Genomic DNA, 21,673 nt, shown 5'->3' with positions numbered 1-21,673 from the left:
CCAAATTTGTATACTTATCAAATCAATCAGCAGCTCTTTGTACCCTGGAATGCCTTTATCTGTATAAAATATTGTATATGTCTGTTTTTGTATTCTGATTTAAAATGGAAGTTTGAATGGTTCTGTACTACAAGATCTATTTAATGTTAATGCATTTACGATGCCCTTTTAAGTGCCATTTTTATAATAATCCCTGATATTCTGAGGCCATTATCTTTCAATAAATATGGAGAATGATCATTAAAGAATGACAAAAATACACATGAAACTTTCAGTTTTACAACATGCAAAATTCTTTCATTTCTTACATTTATGAATTTAATAAATGTAATGAAAGTCAGCAGAAATATGCTGCCCTATAAATAGCATACGGTTTTTGATAGCCATAGCACCGTTTCCACTTAATGAAAATAAATTCTAATAAGAACAAAAAATAAACACATTTTTCTTTTCCCACTGCATTTGAGCTCATTTCAAGTCTTTTGTATTTTAAGCAAGTGTGTTTTCTTTTTGGGTTGAAGATGGGATAGGAATTTACGAATCCATGCAATTTGGTTCTTCTTTCATCCAGCTGGATTCTGCCACACACACCTGAAACTTTTTGACAAACTTTCTTTAAAAAATAAAAATGAAAAAATAAACGTTTTGCATTTAAGTGTAACTATTGAACAGTTAATAATCTCAACTTACGAAACGATAATGATAATTGCTGATAATTATAGTTATATAATACAACATTACAGTAACAATATTATAGCTTTTAATATAAGTATTAATACACATCATAAGGTAAAAAATGACAAGTCAGAGTGACATTGTATTAATCTCCAGTTGTAGGTAGGATTTTCACTAGAATTTGAAACATGGCTGTGAGGCTTTTTCCAATCTGCTACAAGAGTATTTGTAAGGCAGGAAAACCTGGTGTGTAGTCAGTATTTCAGTTCATCCCAGAAATGATCCGTGGGGTTGAGGTCAGGAATCAGTGCAGGACACTCAACTTCCTTCATGCCAATCTTGCCAAACCATGTCTTTATAAACCTCATTTTGTGCACAGGGGAAATCTCATTCCCTTCAGTGGAGCAGGCCTGTTCGACTGAAGGGAATTCATAGTGCTACAATATTCAAAGAATATTCTGTTCTTTCATCCTTCTAGCAATAATTTAAAGAAGGCTCATATATGGGTATGATAATGATGTGTACACATACCTGTAATCTGTAACTTTGGAGTGTTTTCTCTCTTCTCTTGGGGTTTGATACTAATGTATATGCTTATGTGCAAACAGATTGTGTCCTTTATTTATATTATAGAGTTTAAATTCCGAATAACTTTTTTGATTATTATTGAATTGTAAGTTTATAGTCTATAACTACATTTAAAATAGTCACTTATGCACATATTTCCTAATTTTAAGAGCGACTAATGTTTTTTTGCTAGCAATAAATGCTAAATACAAATTTTCTTCAAGTCAAGTCAGGTTTATTGTCATTTCAAACATATATAGCTAAAGCAGTACAAGTTGAATTGAGACAACGTTCCTCCAGAACCTTGGTGCTACATATAAAACATAAAACTACATAGAGCTACACAGCGCTAAGAACTAAAGTAAGTTGTCCTCGCCACATAAAGTGCATCATGTGCAACTTAAAGTACACAGTGAAAACAAGACTTGCAACAGACAACACAAGACAGGGTAGGACAAACACACAAAACACAAAATAGCACCGCCAGTAAAACTACTGTTTCATTTAATTTACAGTTTCTCAATTTTACAAGTTCAAGTGAAAAGTGACAAGATGAAGAGACTACCACACAAAACATAATAACTAAAATATTGACCGGACATGGAAATGGAATATTCATGGAAGATTTTAGAGGGAATGTTAAAAAAAAAAGATAAAGTTGCTGTTTATCTGGACATGTAGCTATTAACTGCATGTAGCACAAAATTGTCTGGTGTCATGTGTTAACTTGACAAGCTGTCATTTGTTAAGCATGACTAAACCTCAAAGTTTATGTTTATGAGAATGCAGAAATCCAAAGAACATTGATGCACACTGTGTGTTGACAGCTGTGGGTGTAGTGCATCTGATGCATTGCCTGCCAGGTGCTTTTTCTGAGTCTCTGAGTCAGGAAGATGCCAGGTTCATTGGTTATTTTCTAGTTATTAAACTTATGTAATCACAAGCTTAACAGTTAATACAAATATATTCAAAACATTTCTTATATTTATGTTGAACATTTAGAGCTATGTCCAGTGAAGTTTTAAGTTGTAATTAAAGGCATAGAGTTTTGTTCAATTTATTGTAAAATAATTTTTGTGATACAATTTTTGAATATGCAAGATTTTCAAGGATTTTTTGCCATATTAACATAAAATCCAAACAAATACAATGGGTTAAATAAGTATTGGACAGGTCACATGCACATCGCTGCTAGAATAGTTTCTCCATACAGGAGGTGTCTTGAAGCTGTCATTACCAACAAAGGCTTTTGTACAAAGTATTAAATACATTTGAGTAAGCATGTTCAATACTTATTCCCTGTGTCATTACACATTTTTACACATTACTTAATTCATGGACATGGTTATGGGTATGGTTTGATTTCTTTGTATGCTTGGATTGCATGGGTTGTTACCAACATCTGGTAAAAATGTTATGTCAATAGCACCTTAAGAAATATATTAACTGAGAAAAATGGTGATGTGTCCAATACTTATTTTACCCACTGTATACAGTTGTGTTCAAAATTATTCAACCCCCAATGCTGTAAATGGTTTTAGGGAATTTAGTGTACATTTGTAATTGTATTCAGAATGAAATCCTACAAGGACTTCTTAAAGAACCATATGCAACTAAAATGACATCAATTAGTTTTGTAATACAGTAGTAAATGTTTCTTTTGTGAATTCTTCATTGACATAATTATTCAACCCCTTAAAGACTACCACTCTGAAGAACAGAGGTTCAATGAAGTGTTTTCAATCAGGTATTGAAAACACCTGTGGATATCAGGGAGCAGCAATAAAGCCTAATAAGCACCAATTAGGCAGCTTTATAATGACTGTGGTACTCAGCTCCTTCTAGACATTTACTGGTGTGGTTACAAACATGGTGAGGTCAAGAAAATGGTACAGGAAGACAAGAGAACAGGTGATTACTCTTCACAGGAAGGGCAATGGCTATAAGAAGATTGCAAAGATGTTAAACATACCAAGAGACACCATAGGAAGCATCATTCGCAAATTCAAGGCAAAGGGCACTGTTGAAACGCTACCTGGTCGTGGCAGAAAGAAGATGCTGACTTCGACTGCTGTGCGCTACCTGAAGCGTAGAGTGGAGAAAAGTCCCGTGTGACTGCTGAGGAACTGAGAAAAGATTTGTCAGATGTGGGTACTGAAGTCTCTGCTCAGACAATACGGCGCACCCTGTGTAATGAAGGCCTCCATGCCAGAACTCCCAGGCGCACCCCCTTGCTGTCCCCAAAGAATAAGAAGAGTCGACTGCAGTATGCCAAAAGTCATGTGGACAAACCACAGAAGTTTTGGGATAGTGTTCTGTGGACTGATGAAACAAAATTAGAACTGTTTGGGCCCATGGATCAACGCTATGTTTGGAGGAGGAAGAACAAGGCCTATGAAGAAAAGAACACCTTGCCTACTGTGAAGCATGGCGGGGGGTCAATCATGCTTTGGGGCTGTTTTGCTTCTGCAGGTACTGGGAAGCTTCAGCGTGTGCAAGGTACCATGAATTCTCTTCAGTACCAGGAGATATTGGATGACAATGTGATGCAGTCCGTCACAAACCTGAGGCTTGGAAGACGTTGGACCTTTCAACAGGACAATGATCCCAAGCATACCTCCAAGTCCACTAGAGCATGGTTGCAGATTAAAGGCTGGAACATTTTGAAGTGGCCATCGCAGTCACCAGACTTAAATCCGATTGAGAACCTCTGGTGGGACTTAAAGAAAGCAGTTGCAGTGCGCAAGCCTAAGAATGTGACTGAACTGGAGGCTTTTGCCCATGATGAATGGGCGAAGATACCCGTAGATCGCTGCAAGACACTTGTGTCAAGCTATGCTTCACGTTTAAAAGCTGTTATTACTGTAAAAGGATGTTGTACTAAGTACTAAGATTGAATGTCACTTGGGGGTTGAATAAAACTGATAATGATGTGAGCTCAGAAAAGACATTTGTGGTTATTTTATTATAAATGTTATGTTATATTTGTCTGACCTACACGTGCCTCTTTGATTTAATTGTAAGCAGGATGACTGAATGATCATAATCAATGTCAAACCGACCAAAACAATCAATTTCAGTGGGGGTTGAATAATTTTGAACACAACTGTATATTTTTGAGATGCATACATTCTCCCTTTATGCTTACATGCATCTGATCTTATCCATTTTCAATTCGATCTTTTAGTTTTGTTTACCTTCAATTGTTTGACAATTAAATTGGATACTAGATTTCTGGTGTTTTGGAGGCCTATTCAGGATGCAGCAACCAAAGTAGCCAATACACTACACAATACCTAAACCTAGTGTGAACTAAGAAACATGTGCATGTGTTAATATGAGTTTGTTATGTCTACACAAACTATAAACAAGGTCACCTTGGACTAAACCACACACCAGGTTGAATGTCATCTTTGTGATCTGTCATCTCGGGATTGGTTCAAAGTTTCATGATTCAAGCTAGGAATCCCAGGTCTCTTAGCTGAGGGGCTTCCCAGCTGCTACACCACAGGAACCCCAAGAAATCAATAGTTACTTATGATTGTTTCTCCCTAATGAGCAAGCTGGTGGCAACTGTGGCAAGGAAACCTCCCTGAGATGACATAAGGAAGAAACTTTAAGAGGAACCAGACTCAAGAGGGAACCCATCCTTTTCTGGGTGGCACCGAATGTCCATTAATAACAGTTAAAATTTGTTGAGGTGCCCTGAGCCATTGTAGTAGACTGTTGACATTTACAGGCATTAAGTACTTACATGACAGACCCCAGAGAAACTAGGGCCTCGTCTTTGTCCTTGATTGCTGTTAATGGTCTTTGATTTTTGATTTTGTCTTGTTGTCTTGATATCCTGTTTGCTCATCACCTAACCTTGTTTTGCCAATTTTTACCTTGATCAAGCCGTGTTTTGGATTTGTGTCTTGCATTTACCAAGCTTTGAAAAAATTTTTAAAAACAAGTTTTTCACCACTTTTATCATCTCTACTGCCTGACAGAAAATAAGCTGATGTCAAGCTATTCAGTTCTTTTTTTATCAGAGAGAATTTAGAAAATGTAGAAAGTTCTAAACCAATGGAAATGTAACTAGAGCTAAAACATGACTGTGGATGTGTTCAAAATAAAGTAAAATGAGAGTCACAGTGATTCATATTAAAGCAATGAACTGATTCTTTTTTATTAGGAAAACAGAACATAAACAATTAATAAGAAATGTATTTAAAATATCTTTACAGAGCATGGAAAGTCCTAAATAAAAAAGAGAAAGGGAAATGTCTCCAAACCTAATGTTTATATGTACAGGCAGCCGAACATCCAATTTCCATCCCCAGGAGTCTCAAAAGCATAATCATGTGGGTTATTGCAAGGTTTGTGACAAAGGCCACAGAGGAGTTATTTTTTCCCGTAGAATATCTGCAGTTCTCTTGAATTTGATAGTTTTGCTTCAAGAAACACTGGAAAACTTTGAAAGCAAAAGCAGAAATGCCAGACCTGTCAGAAGTCCATTTTTAACTGGGTATGTATTGTAGATTGTATTTTTAGTCTGATTTTATTATATAGTTTTTGTTTTTATTACAATAATCTTGTCAAAAAGCATGCACAGAGACAAAGTCATAAAATGTTATGTTATTATACATGCAAATATTGTAAATGACACATAGGTTTCTTCATTTGAAGATATTTATACACAAACATATTTGTTTAGGGCAGAGGTACATGTGCTTTGTCATTCTCTTTGTTATAGGAAAATGTATATGTCTATAAAAAAAGAGAATTGGCCTTGCCATTTTAATACTTTTGAATTAACCCTAACCCTAACCCTAACCCTATCTATCTATCTATCTATCTATCTATCTATCTATCTATCTATCTATCTATCTATCTATCTATCTATCTATCTATCTATCTATCTATCTATCTATCTATCTATCTATCTATTAAATAGATGAGATAGTACATTATTACAACTTACATTTGCTGATGTACATTTTGATTTGTTGAACAACTTAAACATAGTACCTTTTGCCTTTTTGCTTAAATGATCATAAATACTGGAAGTGAAGTGTGTTTAATGTTGCGCAGGTTGACTGTAATTAATAGCTGTGAGTGTCTTTTTTGACCTCTGGATTTTACTTGTGAATACTGTATCTGGTGTTATAATATATAATTTGATAATTTGAAAAAGGAAACAACAGCAGTTGATAAAAAAGACATTTTAAAATCTTTGAAGATAAACCCCCTAAAACAATAGACAGTGTCGTCATCAATAACCTCCTGAAGGACAGAGGTGAGGTTTCACAATCCAGCATTCAAAGAAGACTTTATGAGCATGAATTTAGAGGCCATAGCACAAAATGCAAACATAAGCAACACGCATTAAAAGGTCAGATTGGATTTGGCAAGAATGAGCCACAAAAAATCTGGAACCAAGAGTAGCCTCTACTAAAGTGATGGAAAGTGTGGGGAATGAAAGCATTTGTTCATAATCAAAAGCAGACTAACTCATCATTCAAACTGGCTTCTGGCTCGCTTACATTTACTGATAAATAAATATTGCTAGCAGCAGAGTTAATTCAGAAATGTACAAGAACATTCTGCATTCTGCCTGAGTTTGTGAAAAATGAGAATGACAAATAGGCTCAAAATATACACTACAGTATAATAAAATCCATCTTTGCATATGCCAGCTTGTTAGCAAAGTATGGTCAGTGCACGGGATCAGCATACTACAGTGCCCCTGGAGCAAAATGGGTTGAGGGCCTAGCTCAAGGGCCCAACACTGGCAGCTTGGTGATCCTATGGCTTGAATTCCTGACCTTCTGATCAGCAATCCAGAGGCTTAACCATTGAGATACACTTTCTCTCAAATGCATCTGGGGAAATGCATCCAATATAAATGAGAGGAACTTTATCATGCAGCAAGACAATGATCCAAAACACACTGCACACAACATATGTATTTTACCTCCTAAAGAGAAGCCTGGGGAAAGAAACCCTCTAAATCAGACATCTGAAAAGCTGTGCTACAGGCCTGGAAAAATAATCAGAATAAAAGAATGCAGTTTGTTGATTTTTGAAGGGTTGTTGGCTTGATGCAGTTTATGCAAGCAAGGGATATACAACCAAATATCAAGTGTTATTTGCAACCTTAAGAGTAGCTGTTTCAAAAGATTTGCTTAGTAAGGAATTTGGTGGTCTGCTTCTGTTACTAATATCAATGGAATTTTAAACAGTTTGATTTTGTAAATGTTCTAGTAAAAACATGACATATATTCCATTTAAATTTTCAAGATGTGGAATTTTCAAAAGCTCTCAAATGCTTCTTCACCTTCAATGCAAAAAAAAAAAAAAAAAGAAAACCAAGATGTCATTATTATAATGTGCCTCACTGTTGATACATCTTACAACAGAAAACCTTCATTTTAATGGTACTAAGGTTCTTGACAAAATGGTCCGGTAGAGTCCTCTGGGTTCTTTCAATGTAAAACTGATCTCTTACAGAAAAGACAATAAATTAATATTTTAGGCTTTTATTTTATTTAACATTTAATTCACTCACGACAAGCATTTCTTTCTTTCTTTCTTTCTTTCTTTCTTTCTTTCTTTCTTTCTTTCTTTCTTTCTTTCTTTCTTTCTTTCTTTCTTTCTTTCTTTCTTTCTTTCTTTCTTTATGTCCAGTCTATAAAAGATAACCAAATCTTCCTTAAACAGAAAAGCAGTCTCAATGCCTATTCTGGAGTATTTTTAAGAGGTAAGAATCTCTGTCCCTGTTTAATTAGTGGAATGTGATACGTGAGCATCAAAAGAATTTCCTCCGTGTTTGCAATGGATTGTGTGCAAGTCAGTGCATCAGTTCTTTCAATAGTCATAACACTGGCCCTGGCCTTATCTATGACAAGCTTGAAGAATCCAGTTGTAAAAGAAAACTGCACATTAAAGTTTTATACAGAAGGTCTTCATTCATAATGCAAATGTTTTTAGGTCTCATTAACTGTGAACAAAGAATGGAATTTTTCTGTGCTTATGGTGTGAAGAACTTTACTCCATGCAGGAGAAGAGTCTGTCAGTTTGTAATGGATGATTGTTTTCAAAGTGGAATCTTCAAAGCTGTCTAAAAATGCTACACTTGAGCCAGGGGGAGCAAGACTCCATGCAAATTGTAGGACAGGGTGAACTGTGAATAAAGAGGAAATAAAAGCTTGAATATGCACCTGGCAAAGCCAGATATGTCACCAATGCAACTAGGAAATTGTATTAACTAATAGAACAGTAAATACAATATAGACCTTTAATGTGAAAAAAGTTATTGTTTTGCAAGTTTCTTGTAAAACAGAAAAATGTGTTGTGTTTGTGTGTGTGTGTTTGTGTGTGTGTGTGTGTGTGTGTGTGTGTGTGTGTGTGTGTGTGTGTGCACATATATACAGATTTGTAAATGTCTCAGCTGACTGAGGACTAAACATTTAAAGTACTACTCAAGAATATCAGCAACATTTGCAGATGCTATAAACAATTTAAAACAATAAAACAATACAATAATATAACAATGTATTATTCAGAAGCTGCACAATTGCAAATTTTTGTAGTGCCTTTTTTGTATTGAATAATGTATGTACTTGTTTCTCAGTGATATATAGGCAGAACATTTATTGTTTGGATATATTTCTTATAATATGGTGTTGATACATTAATGTTGTTTGCATTGGATTCAATCATAAACTAACACCAAGACTGGATCTGTCAGAAAAGCAAAATTCATGATTTTAGTCAGACTAATCAGAACCCAAAATCAGTATTTGTTTTTTCGTCAGAATTTTGATAGAGTATTTTTATTTATACAAAGTTTGGCACAGTCTTGGGGTTTATTTAGCTTTAATGTTGAATTTGCCTGAAGTTAAGTAAACTAAAATTAATCTCATGTATAATGTACTATACAAAGTAGGAAAACAATATGGAGTCTAAAATGTAACGTGTCCCTATTCACACTAACAAATCTCATGGTCAATAGTCTAGGGTAAAGTGTTTACTGAAGATGAATGTGAGAATAGTCCCAAATACTGTACTGAAATTTGGAAAAAAAAATGGAAGCATATCCACAGTCTGAGATCTAATAAAGTCATAAACTACTTTGTTTCCAAACTGTAATAAAGCATACATTAATACATAAATATTACAGTAATAAAAAAAACATTTTGCCAACAAGCAACACTTAAGAAAGATTTTAATTAGTATTAATTAAATTAATATGTTTTCAATTGGACAGCCATTGGGAAGCCATTGGGAAGAGAAATGTGAAATCAAGTTGTGATTTCATAAATTCATTTCAATTCCTTTTTATTTGTATAGCGCTTTTAACAATGAACATTGTCTCAAAGCAGCTTCATACAGATAATGTGGTGATTAAAAGTAAATATGTTCTTTATAAGTAAGTTTGTCCCTGATGAGCAAGCCGGTGATGACTGTGGCAAGGAAAAACTCCCTGAGATGGCATAAGGAAAAAACCTTGAGAGGAACCAGACTCAAGAGGAAACCCATCCTCATCTGGGTTGCATCAAATGTCCATTTATTGCAGATATACAATGTTGTAGGGTACAGTGATGGTGATTAGAAGCAAACTAATGACTGTTGACATTAACTACAGTCCAATCCATCCTCGAAGCTCCTGTTCTTACTTCGGAATTTCATGGAACCACCCAAGGCGTTGATGAAAAACCAAGCTGCACAGAGTGGCCTCTAATCGAAGAGGACACTATCCAGAGGCAGGCCTGGACGAAGTGGGAGGGAAAAAGGGCAGGAACAGTGGTCACTGCAACCTCAGGAGCATGTTTAGAGAGAAGAGGGGTGACAGGAATAGAACGATATGGATTATTATGTTTCCTTATTGTTGTATGAAAGTTAATGTCACTGTGCAGTTTGGACTCCGGCAATAAACTAAAACTGAAAAACGTATAGTCCAGATGTTGGACTACTATTATAATTTCTAATAAATAATACCAATGTGTGTATTGAAATGTAAAACATTCGATTTTAAGTAACCATTTAATTAAACCTTTTTTAAAGTTTTTACACACTTGTGTGACAAATTATTCTACCATGCAGAATCTGGCACATCTGGAACATGGCAAATAAAACTGCCAAGGAAACTGTCAATACTTAGTTCACTTGTTACTGTTTATTAATTAGTAATAAATCATTATTCCATAATGCAGGTGCGCGATAGTGCATCGAAATAAAAACATTGAAAGCACTCCGAATGGCTGCCACATCCCCACAGAGAGAGAGAGGTCCTTCTCGGTGTTCACTGTAGAGGGCGTGGCCTCGCGTGGATCTGAACCGTAATCCGTTCAGAACGGAATTTAAACTGAGCTACTACTCTGCTGTTGATGACGCCCCAATGCTCCTCCCTGCTTTATGACGTCACTAGATTCGGATCTCGCTCGCGCTGTCCGCTACATCAGTTCAGGTGATCCAGCTTCATCTGAATCGTTCTTTCTTGCTTTTCCCCGCACCGAGGAAAATCATTTTTGCTAATAGAGCTGGACGCATTTCCTCGCTGGCGTCCGTGCACAGTCTTAAAACGATCGCATATTCCCCGTTTCCCCAAGACAAGGGCACATAACCGGGACCCTTAGAACTTCGCACTATTGGGAAAGAAAGAGAAGAGACAAAAAAGGGCCTGTTTCACTGCAGGAAAACTGGGACTTGGGGTTCAGAGGTACTGACGCATCTAAAGCGAATTGTTAAGCCGGACTGGATCATCGCGATCTGCGCGAAGACAGAGGGAAACGCAAAGTGCCAACTGTCCAGTCGGATCTCTTTGCGCGAACAGTTGCGATCATCCGGATTGCTTTGAATTCTGCATCTCCATTTGACTTATCAAGTTCGCGATCCAGGCAGAGCCTACATCTGTTGGTGATTAGCGGGGCTTTGTGGCGGATCGAGCCTGTAGAAGAGTTACAGAGTGGCTGGAAAGGCTCTTCACTGTGCATGGCTTTGTAACAAATCCACCGCTGAACTGATCATCAACCGGAGCTGAACTTGGTGTATTATTCTAAAGTGTTCGCACCAGTCCGCGGATTTTCAGTGCACGACTTACAGCATGGCAATGCGGTCCGGTTCATGGATCCTCTTGGTGGTTCTTATGAACACACCAGGTAAGTAGAGTTGCGCTCTCCGAGTCGTTTTAAAGAACGTTTTCATGTGAGAAAGTGTTAAAAGGAATCAGGATGGGCTTTTATTTTGCGCGAAAATGCAAGTCGCTCTAACCCGACTCCCTTTATGCTCGTTTGACATGAACTTGAGTGGGAGGATACAGCAAATAGAAAAGGATCCAGTTTAGGAGACAGACGGAACTCGAGCCCCCCGGATTGGCGTTCAGTGCAGGGGGAAGATGGCGATAGTGATGCGGCAAAGACTCCATAAAAAAAGCGTGATAGAGATACTCATCTGAAGACAGGATGATAAAGATCACCAATAGAAAGACAGTCGTTTTTACAAGATTGAGTGGTTGCAGTGTCATTCATTCTTCTTGTCTGCTCATGTCTCCTCTTTTTACAGAGTAATTCAACACAACACTATACAGTGGTGCTTTAAACTTTCTGAATCTCTTTGTACAAATTTCTGTCTTTCTGTTAAGTCCTAAGAGTGAACATATAGAAGCAAAGTAAACAAATGAGACTTCGTCATTTATTTGTTGAGGAAAATGATCCAATAGGACATATATTTGGGTGGTAACAAAAAAATCTGATCTGACCCCCTTGTGTAGCAATAGATACAAATCGATACAAATGGAAGGTTCTGGTAACTGTTGATTAACAAGTCCTGCACATCGGCATGGACGAATTTGAACACAGTCCGGAAAAGCTGCAACTCTGGGATGTTGATAGGTTTCTGGACAATGCTTGTCCCTCCACATTGTGTTAGATTGAAGGTCAGAACTTTTACATGGCAATTCCAAACCATTTCATTGATTCTTCTGGAATTATTCTGTTAGAACAACTTGTGTGAGATTAAGTTCATGGACAGATGTCCTGCTTTTCCTATAGAATTCAGTGGTATAATTCAGAATTCATTGTTCCATCATGGACCAGATGCAGCAAAACAGGCCCAAACCATGATACTACCACCACCATGTTTTTCAGAAGGGATCATTTTTATACGGGAATACAACAAGGCCTTTAGATGCTTAGAAGTTACCTTGGGTTTCTTTGTGACCTCATAGACTATTACACATCTTGCTTTTGGAGTGATCTTTGTTGGTTCAGCCACTCCTTAAAAGGGTAACAATGATTTTAGATTTCCTCCATTTGTAGATGTCCATCTTTAGATATGGCTTTGTAATTTTTTTTACCAGTCTGATCAGCATCAAGAACAATATTTGTCTGGTGGAATCCTTTTTTCATAATATAATACTTTTTTTATAATGTAATACATTAAGAAATACGATCAGACTTTGGTAGATTCTGTTCTTAAAAATTATAAGTGCTCACACCTAATTGTAACGGGAAGAAAAAAACCCTATACTTTCAAATTAAACTGTTAATCCAAAAGGGTTCACATACTTTCAAAAATATTTAATATTTAATATATTTTTGTCCCATTTGTTTGCTTAGATAGTCTTTAAATGACATTCATTAAATCTATGAATATAAGGAGTCAGCAGACTTGAATCTTATTTAATCTGTAGTTATCCCCTCGTTAGATAAGCTGATGCTGACCCTCCTTTCTGTGAAATCCAGAAAGCAGCATATGAAACACTGAATGTGACTCAGGTGTCGAATTCTAAAGAGTTCAGATGCATCTGGCATTTGAGCAGCACTGCCCAGCTGTCACTTTCCGCTGAGACCTCAACAACAAACCATTTTCCTTAATGAAGCCATCTTAACCATTGCAAAACACTCTTTGCAAGCACATTTCCCAATCAATACCACACCTCTACTTCTGACCGTTAAGAGTGAGGTCAAGGTAGCTCCTTGGGCTTGAAAGGACTTGCCTTCAGCTTCTTAGTCAAATGTAAATTAGATTCCCCTCTCATTTAACATTGAACAGACTTTTTCTTTGTACAGACATGAAACCCTGGATGTTTGATGAGATAGTATTTAAAGATTGCACCCAATTTTGTTTCTCATGCAGTGACATCCATAGTATTTGTCCTAAAACACATTCAGTTTAACAAACAGGTATTTATGAGCTTTTTCAGCATTGTTTCTCAGTAACTCTAATTCTTTCTTAAGCTACAGCCTTCCCTCTCCCATGATTAGTTCAAGCCATTCAAATTATGGGCAATTTGTTTGCATGCTTCGACTTGTGATTTCAAGCTGTAGAAATGTAAATCCACACACAGACACAGCTGGGTGAGGCTGTGAGCTTGCACAAAGAGGCAATGTCTGAGATCTGTACAGCTTGATCTCTGAGTACACAAACCTGGCCTCTCCCTATTGTCAAATTCAGCACATTTAGGATAGCCTACAAGAATAATTGTGTACAAAGCATGCATTCAAATCATTAGGATGAAAAACGCTTTCTGTAATTAGCAGCTGGAGAGGCAATTTTTTGGCATATGGACGTTATTTGTCTGAGAAAACAGAAATTTGTCTCAGAATTCAGAAATTGCACAAAAATGTGTGTTTGTGTAAGAGACAGTGAATAATATGATATGATGTTTTGTGTTTAAAAAAATAAACGTGTTGCAGAGTAAGCATTATTTTACAGGTGGGACGCCTGATGAATTAGGTGAACATGCTGTATCTTGTTTTGCCACTTACTGCAAGAATCAGCTCATTGAGAAATATGGTTAGGCTCTTACTCTTAACTCTTTGTAGAAAGAGATGGATTTATTTCACACATTCAACATAAGTTCTTGGCCCAATCTTATTAAGGTTGAACATATTACCAGGATATGCTGTGATTTTTTTTCAGTAATTAGTAATGGGAATTGGTGCCTGTCTTTTGATAGAGTCTGCCCAGATTATTTCTGACCTCGAAATTGTCTGTTTGGCAGTTTGTTTCAGAGTCAAGATTTTCTTTCTATTTTCGCAAGCTTATCACACGTTCTTAACCCATGCTCAAATTTACGTTCCCTTTCATGCACAGTGTTAGATAAATCAGACTATTCATATAAGATTAATAGGAAACTTATAGGAAATTCTCAGGCCCAACAGATAGCCAAGAAATTTCTTATTATTTTCTTGATTTGGCACATCAGCTGTAGATATCAGTCACCGTGAGAAAATGTTATAACCAGTTACCTTTAATAACACCAAAACGATTTATAGATGTAATTTTTAATATAGAGAAATTTCAGTTTTCAACCACAGCAGATGTGGTTGCAGCAATGTCAGTTGATACTGAGGGTCTTTCTTTGATCAGAAGGACTTGTTCTGATTTGTGTAGAGATGATCTTTTTTGCTCATGGTGAGAATCAGGATTAGTTTCAGGCCAAGGCAATCACATTTTATGTTCTTTGAAGCTGTGTAGTCAGAAAGTGGGGAAAAAAACACAGATGCTCTAATAACTTTCCACCGTGCTTTTATTAATCCATTGGTTTTTTAATTTGCGGGTCTTGCCAGGGTTTCACAAATACTCATGATAAGCATTATCATTACCACTTCCTGGTATCAGGGAATTCACAGCTTGCATATGGAAAACAGGAAATGAACAGTTGTAACCACCTCATATGTGGGAAATGTGTGAGTTGTAAGTAATCCAGTAGCAGGATATATATGTATATAAGATTATAATTAAGAACATATCTGAACATTAGTCATTACGTATTAACTCATATAGTTACTTCAGTCAGTAACAGGTTATTTGAATAATATCCTAAATATACTTTTATACAAATGTAGATTTGTGACTGTTTTATTTTTCAATTTGTCTGTTTGTAAAAGTAACACAAGCATGCATGGAAAAAGAGCATTTGTACTATGACATGCTTAAAAATGTAGGTTAGCATCAAATAAGCCTGGAACATGTGAAAATATAATTTTGCATTATGTCATACATTGTTTTCTCTCATCCAGCCTACCTGATTTCAGTTTTCACTGAGGGGTAAGTTTGCAAGGGCCTTGTTTAAAACTTAAACAAGTAAGAATCACCATTTAGAAGATTTGTAATTGTTTGTGAGGTCAGCTGTTTTCAGTTTTGTTTGAATTTATTCATTGTATTCTCTGTGCCCCCATGGATGCCTACTAGCTTGCTGCTACCCCTGGGCTGCAATATCTCATGATTGTGTTTGAATGAGGTTTTGTTGCACACCAAGGTATAGTTGACGTAAGGCTACTGTCAGTCAGATGATCACTACATATTAGAGTATTAATAAGAATTAATGTGATTATGTGTTATATGGCACCAAAAGTTTGGCTTGTCATATCCTGGCTGAATGAGAAGATTGATCGTTTCCAGTATTTTGAAAAATACCAAATATGTTGACCTTGTCGACCACTATTAGCCTGCTAATTTTATATGACATTTGTGGTACCTGCCCTTTTACAGGGAAAAGCATGAAATTCATTTCTCGTGGGAAAAGTGCTGGTTTATTAAAGGCTTATGCTGATGGCTAGGATTTAGTGAAGGTAATCAAATTTTGCTGCCTTTTGAACATGTCAAGTCAGAGAGCTGTAGAGGAAATGGGGATATCTTCAACAGCCTTTGATTACCATTTTAACCACAAAAATCATGTGTGAGTGGCATTTGTAATATGAGCAGATACAACATTGCTTGGATGAGAATTAAATAGCAGGATTAGCAGATAAATGACAGCAAATGAACACAACTTCTTGTTGTGTGGTTCTTGTGTTTATGCAAACACAAGAATTCAGTCATCCACCTTCAAGACAGTCTTTCAGGTTGAGGTCAAAGATCTTGCCTATTAAAGTCAAGTTCTTTTGAAGTGCTAAGTGATATACAACCTGTTGTGACCTATACAATAGAAGCCAGACCAGCGATGTCTGTGCTTCGGAAGAATGTTTTTAGACAAGGGAGGTTGGTCACATCTAAGAACTGATTTAAAGAGAATGTCTCACCTGGATATTCACACAACTGTTATTTCCATTTCTTGCTTTCAGACACGTTGATTTTTTTTTTACAGATTGAAGCATGCTATTAGTGATGGTAGAAAAGTGGTACGAAGTGTAGAGCTTTTTGATTATTTGAACTCTTGTTCTTAAAGTAGTGGTTTTGAAACAGTTGGAACGAAGTGCATGCTCTCTACATCATCACGTAGTGTAATCAGTTCCAGTGAACACTTCAATCAGAAATACCTGTGCCTTTGCTGCTTTGAATACAATAACTCTGATTACATGTGTCTTATTTCTGTATATAATTAAAAAGAAGCACTTTCAAGAAGCAGCATGTAGTCTCAGAGCACACATACTTTGTAATAACATGTGTTCCTGAAAATATGTGCATCTTCTTTGGAATTGCATCAATTTATAATTCCATAAGGCATATGTCACTTGTTAGTTAAAGTAATGTAGCAGAACATAAGTTATAACATACGTTTAAAAAATATAAAAAAATGAATTTTTTTGTGGACATGATACAATTTGGAGAGATGAGTTTTAGTGAAAATAAGCTACAAATTTAGGAGAATTCATGTTTGCTATCCATCATACAGTGGTATTGCATGTTTTACTTGCCCAGTTTGTTGGTAGACTTGGATGTGGCATGACAAGGAAACCAAGTGTGTACTGTAGGATTCTTGCAAGGCTGACAAAATGCCTTCATAATATTCCTTTTTAAATATTCCTTTTTATTAATTTTTTTATTTGTAAGGTCATCTATAATTTCCTAAATTTGTCACTATTTGTTATATGCACGTTTAGAGGTACGTTGCATATTTTGTGTGATTTGCTGGGTTGTTCTTATTTATCTTCCCAATTACCTGTAACTCAGTACACAGCCTGTATGACTTTGAAGGGGGATTTATATGATGAGCCCTTGATGTATGCCAGAAATAGCAATGTGGATGCCTTCTTCAAACAGGAATTTCTGTGAAGTCTGCCAAACCTTTCACCAAAGTGTCTTTTACCAGGGTTAGTAGGATCATCTTAGCTAAATTCCAAATGTCCTGATAAGATGACAAATATCCCAAATGACAGTCCAGAAAGATAAACTCAGGAATAAAGGCATGATATAAATCCTGTTTGCACAAAATGTAATTATTTCAAATGAGAACATGTAATCCAAGTTACTACTTGGCAACATGCAAATGTAACAAATGTCACCTTCTGCTCAGATTAGACACCATACGTGCCGCTTGTTAGGTGCCCAGAGTGTGAATGAGTCTGTAAACGACAGACTGAAAATTAATTGCAATTAGTCACCCAGGTATTTCTCAGTATGGCATTTACAACAATCAGCAGTTCACTGATTTGTTGGATTGTTAATTCTAGCTACAAATAACTTCCTTGATTAGTGTTGCACTATTCTAACCAGCCATTATGTGTTAGCTACATGAGGAGTTTCTTTGGGTGTAGATGTTTGTATTTGTGTGTGTGATGTTTTTCAATTGCTGTTGAAATTGATTGCCTTGTATTGCTGGCCTTAATTTAGGCATAATTGCTGAACAGAAACATCTGTTTTTTTTTCACTGAAAACAAATGGGCAGATAAAGCAGGAAGAGCATGAATAGTGTTGACCAGAAACAGGTGTGTTTTCACACGAGGTCAATGTGCCAGCAAATGAGTGAAAATCTGCTTGGCTCATCAGCCAGGTCTCAATGTGTGTTTTCTTAACCTCAAGGGTTGCTGGAAGGCAGAGGACTTTTTTCTTTGTGTTTCTTTTGGTCTTTTTGTCTGTCCTGGGGATAGAGATTGAGCCATTGTGTGAAGGAGAAGGTATTTGGAAGAAAGTGACACATGGCGTGGCATTTGGCACACGTTTCTCAGATGTACTGTTAGTGTGATAAGTAATTAGACAGACATTGAGGTAGGTGAGAGGGGAGTGGCAGCTTGACCTGTCTCTGCTAATGTGAATAGGTTCAATTCTAACTGAGCTGTTGGAATGATTGTACTCTTAGGCAGGGATAAGCGCCAAAAGAGCAACAAGTTCCCAATTTTCTGCACCAAATCTTTTTCATATATTGTTATAATGTTTTACCCTTAATCCTTAGAGTTGACATGTCAACATTCTTGTCCCAAAATGTATTTTAATTTGCATTTTCTGCATTTGCTTTTTTCAAATGGATGTGATAATTTAGTTGTTAGATTTGCTCTGCTGTTCCTGAGAACAAGGTGTTATCCCTGCAAAAATAAACACTGACAGCACCACACATAAACAGCACAGCAGAAATAAGTGACTAAGAACAAGTATCCATTTTCTGAAGGCTACAGAGTGAGTAACGATGCAAAAATTAGGTACTTAGTAAGCTTGAAGTAGCCCTGAAGGCAAAGAAGTTTCTGTGATGGTCGCCTCTTATTATGGTCTGGTTGTTAAGGCAGACGTCCATTGTCTTTCAGCACGCGCGTGTGTGTGTGTGTGTGCGTGTGCACATTCTCAGAGGCTGCATAGACTCCCGCTGTGAACATGCCTTGCCCTCTCTGTAGCACTGATGTATGAATATGAGATATATTCACACATTTCTCAAATTCTTACTAAAAGTCAGCACTCATGGCGAGTCAAGATTCAAAGATTGCATTATTGGCATGACAAGTATGGACGTTCGTATTACAAAAGCTTAGAACATACAGACAAATTACAACAGAAATAACATTTGTAATTTTCTGCTTTAAACCTTCAAAATCTTGTCTTGGTTTGAGTTGTATTGGTCACATTTGCTAAGGAAAACCATAGAAAATCAGTGATCAAAATCCAGTCATGCTTATGCTGATCTGATCTGGCATTAGTCTGATTTAGTGATTCTTATCTCGATTGAGAGATTAGATGTTTAAGCCCCTCACCCTCGGCTCCAGTCTGAATAAAGAGATCAGCAGTGGTGTTTTTTTCCCTCCCTTTTTCCAGCAGATATATTATAGGCAAGCAGTCTCATTTCAGGATTGCATAAATAGCCATAACTCATCTGTTCCTTATGATTCTGTTTAGTTCTATCTGTTTGTTTTTGTTTGTTGACTCTCTGCTTCTTTTCTCTCTTCCTGCTTTTCTGTCTCTCTGCAGGCAGACTTAGGTTTGTTCAAACACAATGCCTTCATGAGACCTGACATTTTGGGGTGTTTGACTGCCCGCGGCTAACGAGTGACTAATTTAAACCACTAGAACAGAGTATGGAGAACAGAGTTGGCTGGCTATATTTACATATATTTTTATGCTACATTTATGGCTTTAGGTTTAAATTTTTTGTTACATTTCTGGCATGCATATTCCGGAAAAAATCCTTTCATAGACAATACAACTGTTGCCTGTACCAATACGAACACAGATGCTGGAAAATGTGGTTAATCTCACAGCTATGAATTTAATGTCAGTACTTGGTGGTAGAAACTCACTGGTAGAAATTTACCAATGAAATGTACCATTTCAACTTATAGTAGACAAAGAACTTACAAGTTACCTCATTTTTGCTGCTTTTAAACTCTTGTATTAGGAAAAATTTACCTATGATTGTCGGCTAGACTAGAGTTTTAGCAGTTTCTGGATAGAAGCAGTTTATTAGATATCTGGAAACTAACTTTCAAGAAACTTGATAATTCCTGGCCTTCTCTTTTAGAACCTGCACTTGCTTTTAAAGTAAAACTATATAACCATTTATTGCAATGTTACATAGTCGATATGCTTCCTTTAAGGAAACTTGCATTGTGATTCTGTGAAAAAGCTTGTCAAGGGAATATGGCATTGAAAATGGGGGAATGTAGCTGCAATTTGATTTGGAATGTGTGTATGTAGGTGGGGGGTGGACAGATGAGAGCGAGAGATAGAGAGGGGTGTGGGGTGAGGTGAGTGAATAGACTGAATGTGATCTTTGCTGACGTGCTATTGTTGTCATGAACATCTGGAGGCATGTGCTGTCGTATGATCATCACAGTCTGTGCATCCAGCTGTCTCTCTTTCCCTGTCTTTATAACTCTTAGAAATGTACACTTGATTCAGTCTCACTTATTCACAGCTTCACATATTTCATGTTATGATTTATTTTTATTGGCAAGTCAGTTAGGGCCCTTACTTTGCTCACATCAAAGATAATTTAAAAAGAATCGATTTGAGGCAGATTTATTTCAGTTTTAATTGTCTGTACGATAATTCCAGTCGGTCAAACGTTCCCATACACCAAGCTGAAAGTCTTTGAATCAGCATGCTGCTACAGGCAGGTTAGACAGATTGGGTCTAAGTAGTGCTTACAATACACAAAACACAGCTTTTATTGTCCTCTGTCGCTGTGTGTCTCTGAGCCCTTGCTGAGACCTGCCTTGCCAAGTTTCTGAACATGGACCTGAGTTAAATCTGATCAGGCCTACGATATTTCATCCAACAAAGCTGCATTCTCAAAGCAACACTGCCAACAAATTGAGGTCTGACCTGAGGTGGTTGTTGAAGTGTGTGTGTGGTTTTTTTGTTGTTGTTAAAGATTTTTAGACTCACTCTAGTTATTGCATTATAGCAGACATAAAAAAGGCAGAAGATTGGGTAAAGATACAGGCTACACAACACACAGACAGACACACATAGCCTGCAGTTTGACATTGATCCTTCTGTGGCCCGGTAGAAAGGCTAATGCTAAAGTAACCATTGTCATCAGCTATTGATTTTCCCATTTCAGGCTGAGTGGTCCTGTAATGCTGCTTTGTAAAAAATGACGGAATTGGCCTTAATATGTGCCTACATATCCTCTAAATTACTGTAGCGCTCAGTGTCTGCACCTAATTTGTTTAGCTTTCTTTGCAAATAATTATTTGTGGCTGGAGAGAGAGGGGGCTGTAGAGTTATAGATTATATTTATTTTTTGACATCTTTAAGGGGGTAGAAAGGCAGGAGGAGGAAAAGGACATCATGAAACATGCTTTTGTCAATTGCATTGATAATGTAAAAAGAAACAGGGTGGGGCAATGGGGCATATATTATTAAGGGGTAAACAGAACATGAGGGTTAAGAGAGGGGTTAAAGAGTAAATCAGCCTGTGCTGTAGGGTGTGGCTTTTCATCACAATAGAGCTGTCACCAGAAGTCCTTGTTTTATCAGTGACAATCATTTGCACTGACATTTAAAAGGCTTGTAATATGATCCTATGGGTCATGTGGTCTAAGCTCAGAGGAAAGGGGAAATGGCTTTAAGGTTCAGTGCACATAGGTAATTGAGAGAGCGTGGCCTCAATTTGTTTTACTCCTCTTATTTAGACTCTGTACCTACATACTCATGATATACCATCCATCTAAAAGGAAAGTGATGTCAGGCATTAATCCTGCACTGATAATGAATTGACTTTATCCAAGCTCTTAGACACGGTTCCTCTCCCTAAGGGGAATCTGGAGCCGTAAGTACTCATTTTCTC

General features: G+C 36.8%; 1 protein-coding gene across 5 annotated transcripts in view; it reads left to right on the top strand.

Annotated features, from left to right (window-relative positions):
- Positions 1-10,586: 10,586 nt before the first annotated feature.
- nectin1b (nectin cell adhesion molecule 1b) overlaps positions 10,587-21,673 on the top strand; it is a 138,382-nt gene continuing 127,295 nt past the window's right edge. For 2 of the 5 annotated variants that reach the window (XM_046864127.1, XM_046864126.1), the window contains exon 1: positions 10,592-11,387. In XM_046864127.1, coding sequence (XP_046720083.1) covers positions 11,333-11,387 — 55 coding nt within the window. In that variant the 5' untranslated portion in view covers positions 10,592-11,332. Of the gene's footprint in view, positions 11,388-21,673 lie in introns of all 5 variants that reach the window. The other 3 variants (XM_046864122.1, XM_046864123.1, XM_046864125.1) reach the window with 3 other exon arrangements.

Source organism: Silurus meridionalis, chromosome 13, assembly GCF_014805685.1.
Source record: "Silurus meridionalis isolate SWU-2019-XX chromosome 13, ASM1480568v1, whole genome shotgun sequence".
In the NCBI taxonomy this organism is placed as follows: Eukaryota; Metazoa; Chordata; class Actinopteri; order Siluriformes; family Siluridae; genus Silurus; species Silurus meridionalis.
Note: the sequence above shows the minus strand (reverse complement) of the source record. Positions and strands in the feature narration are given on the sequence as shown.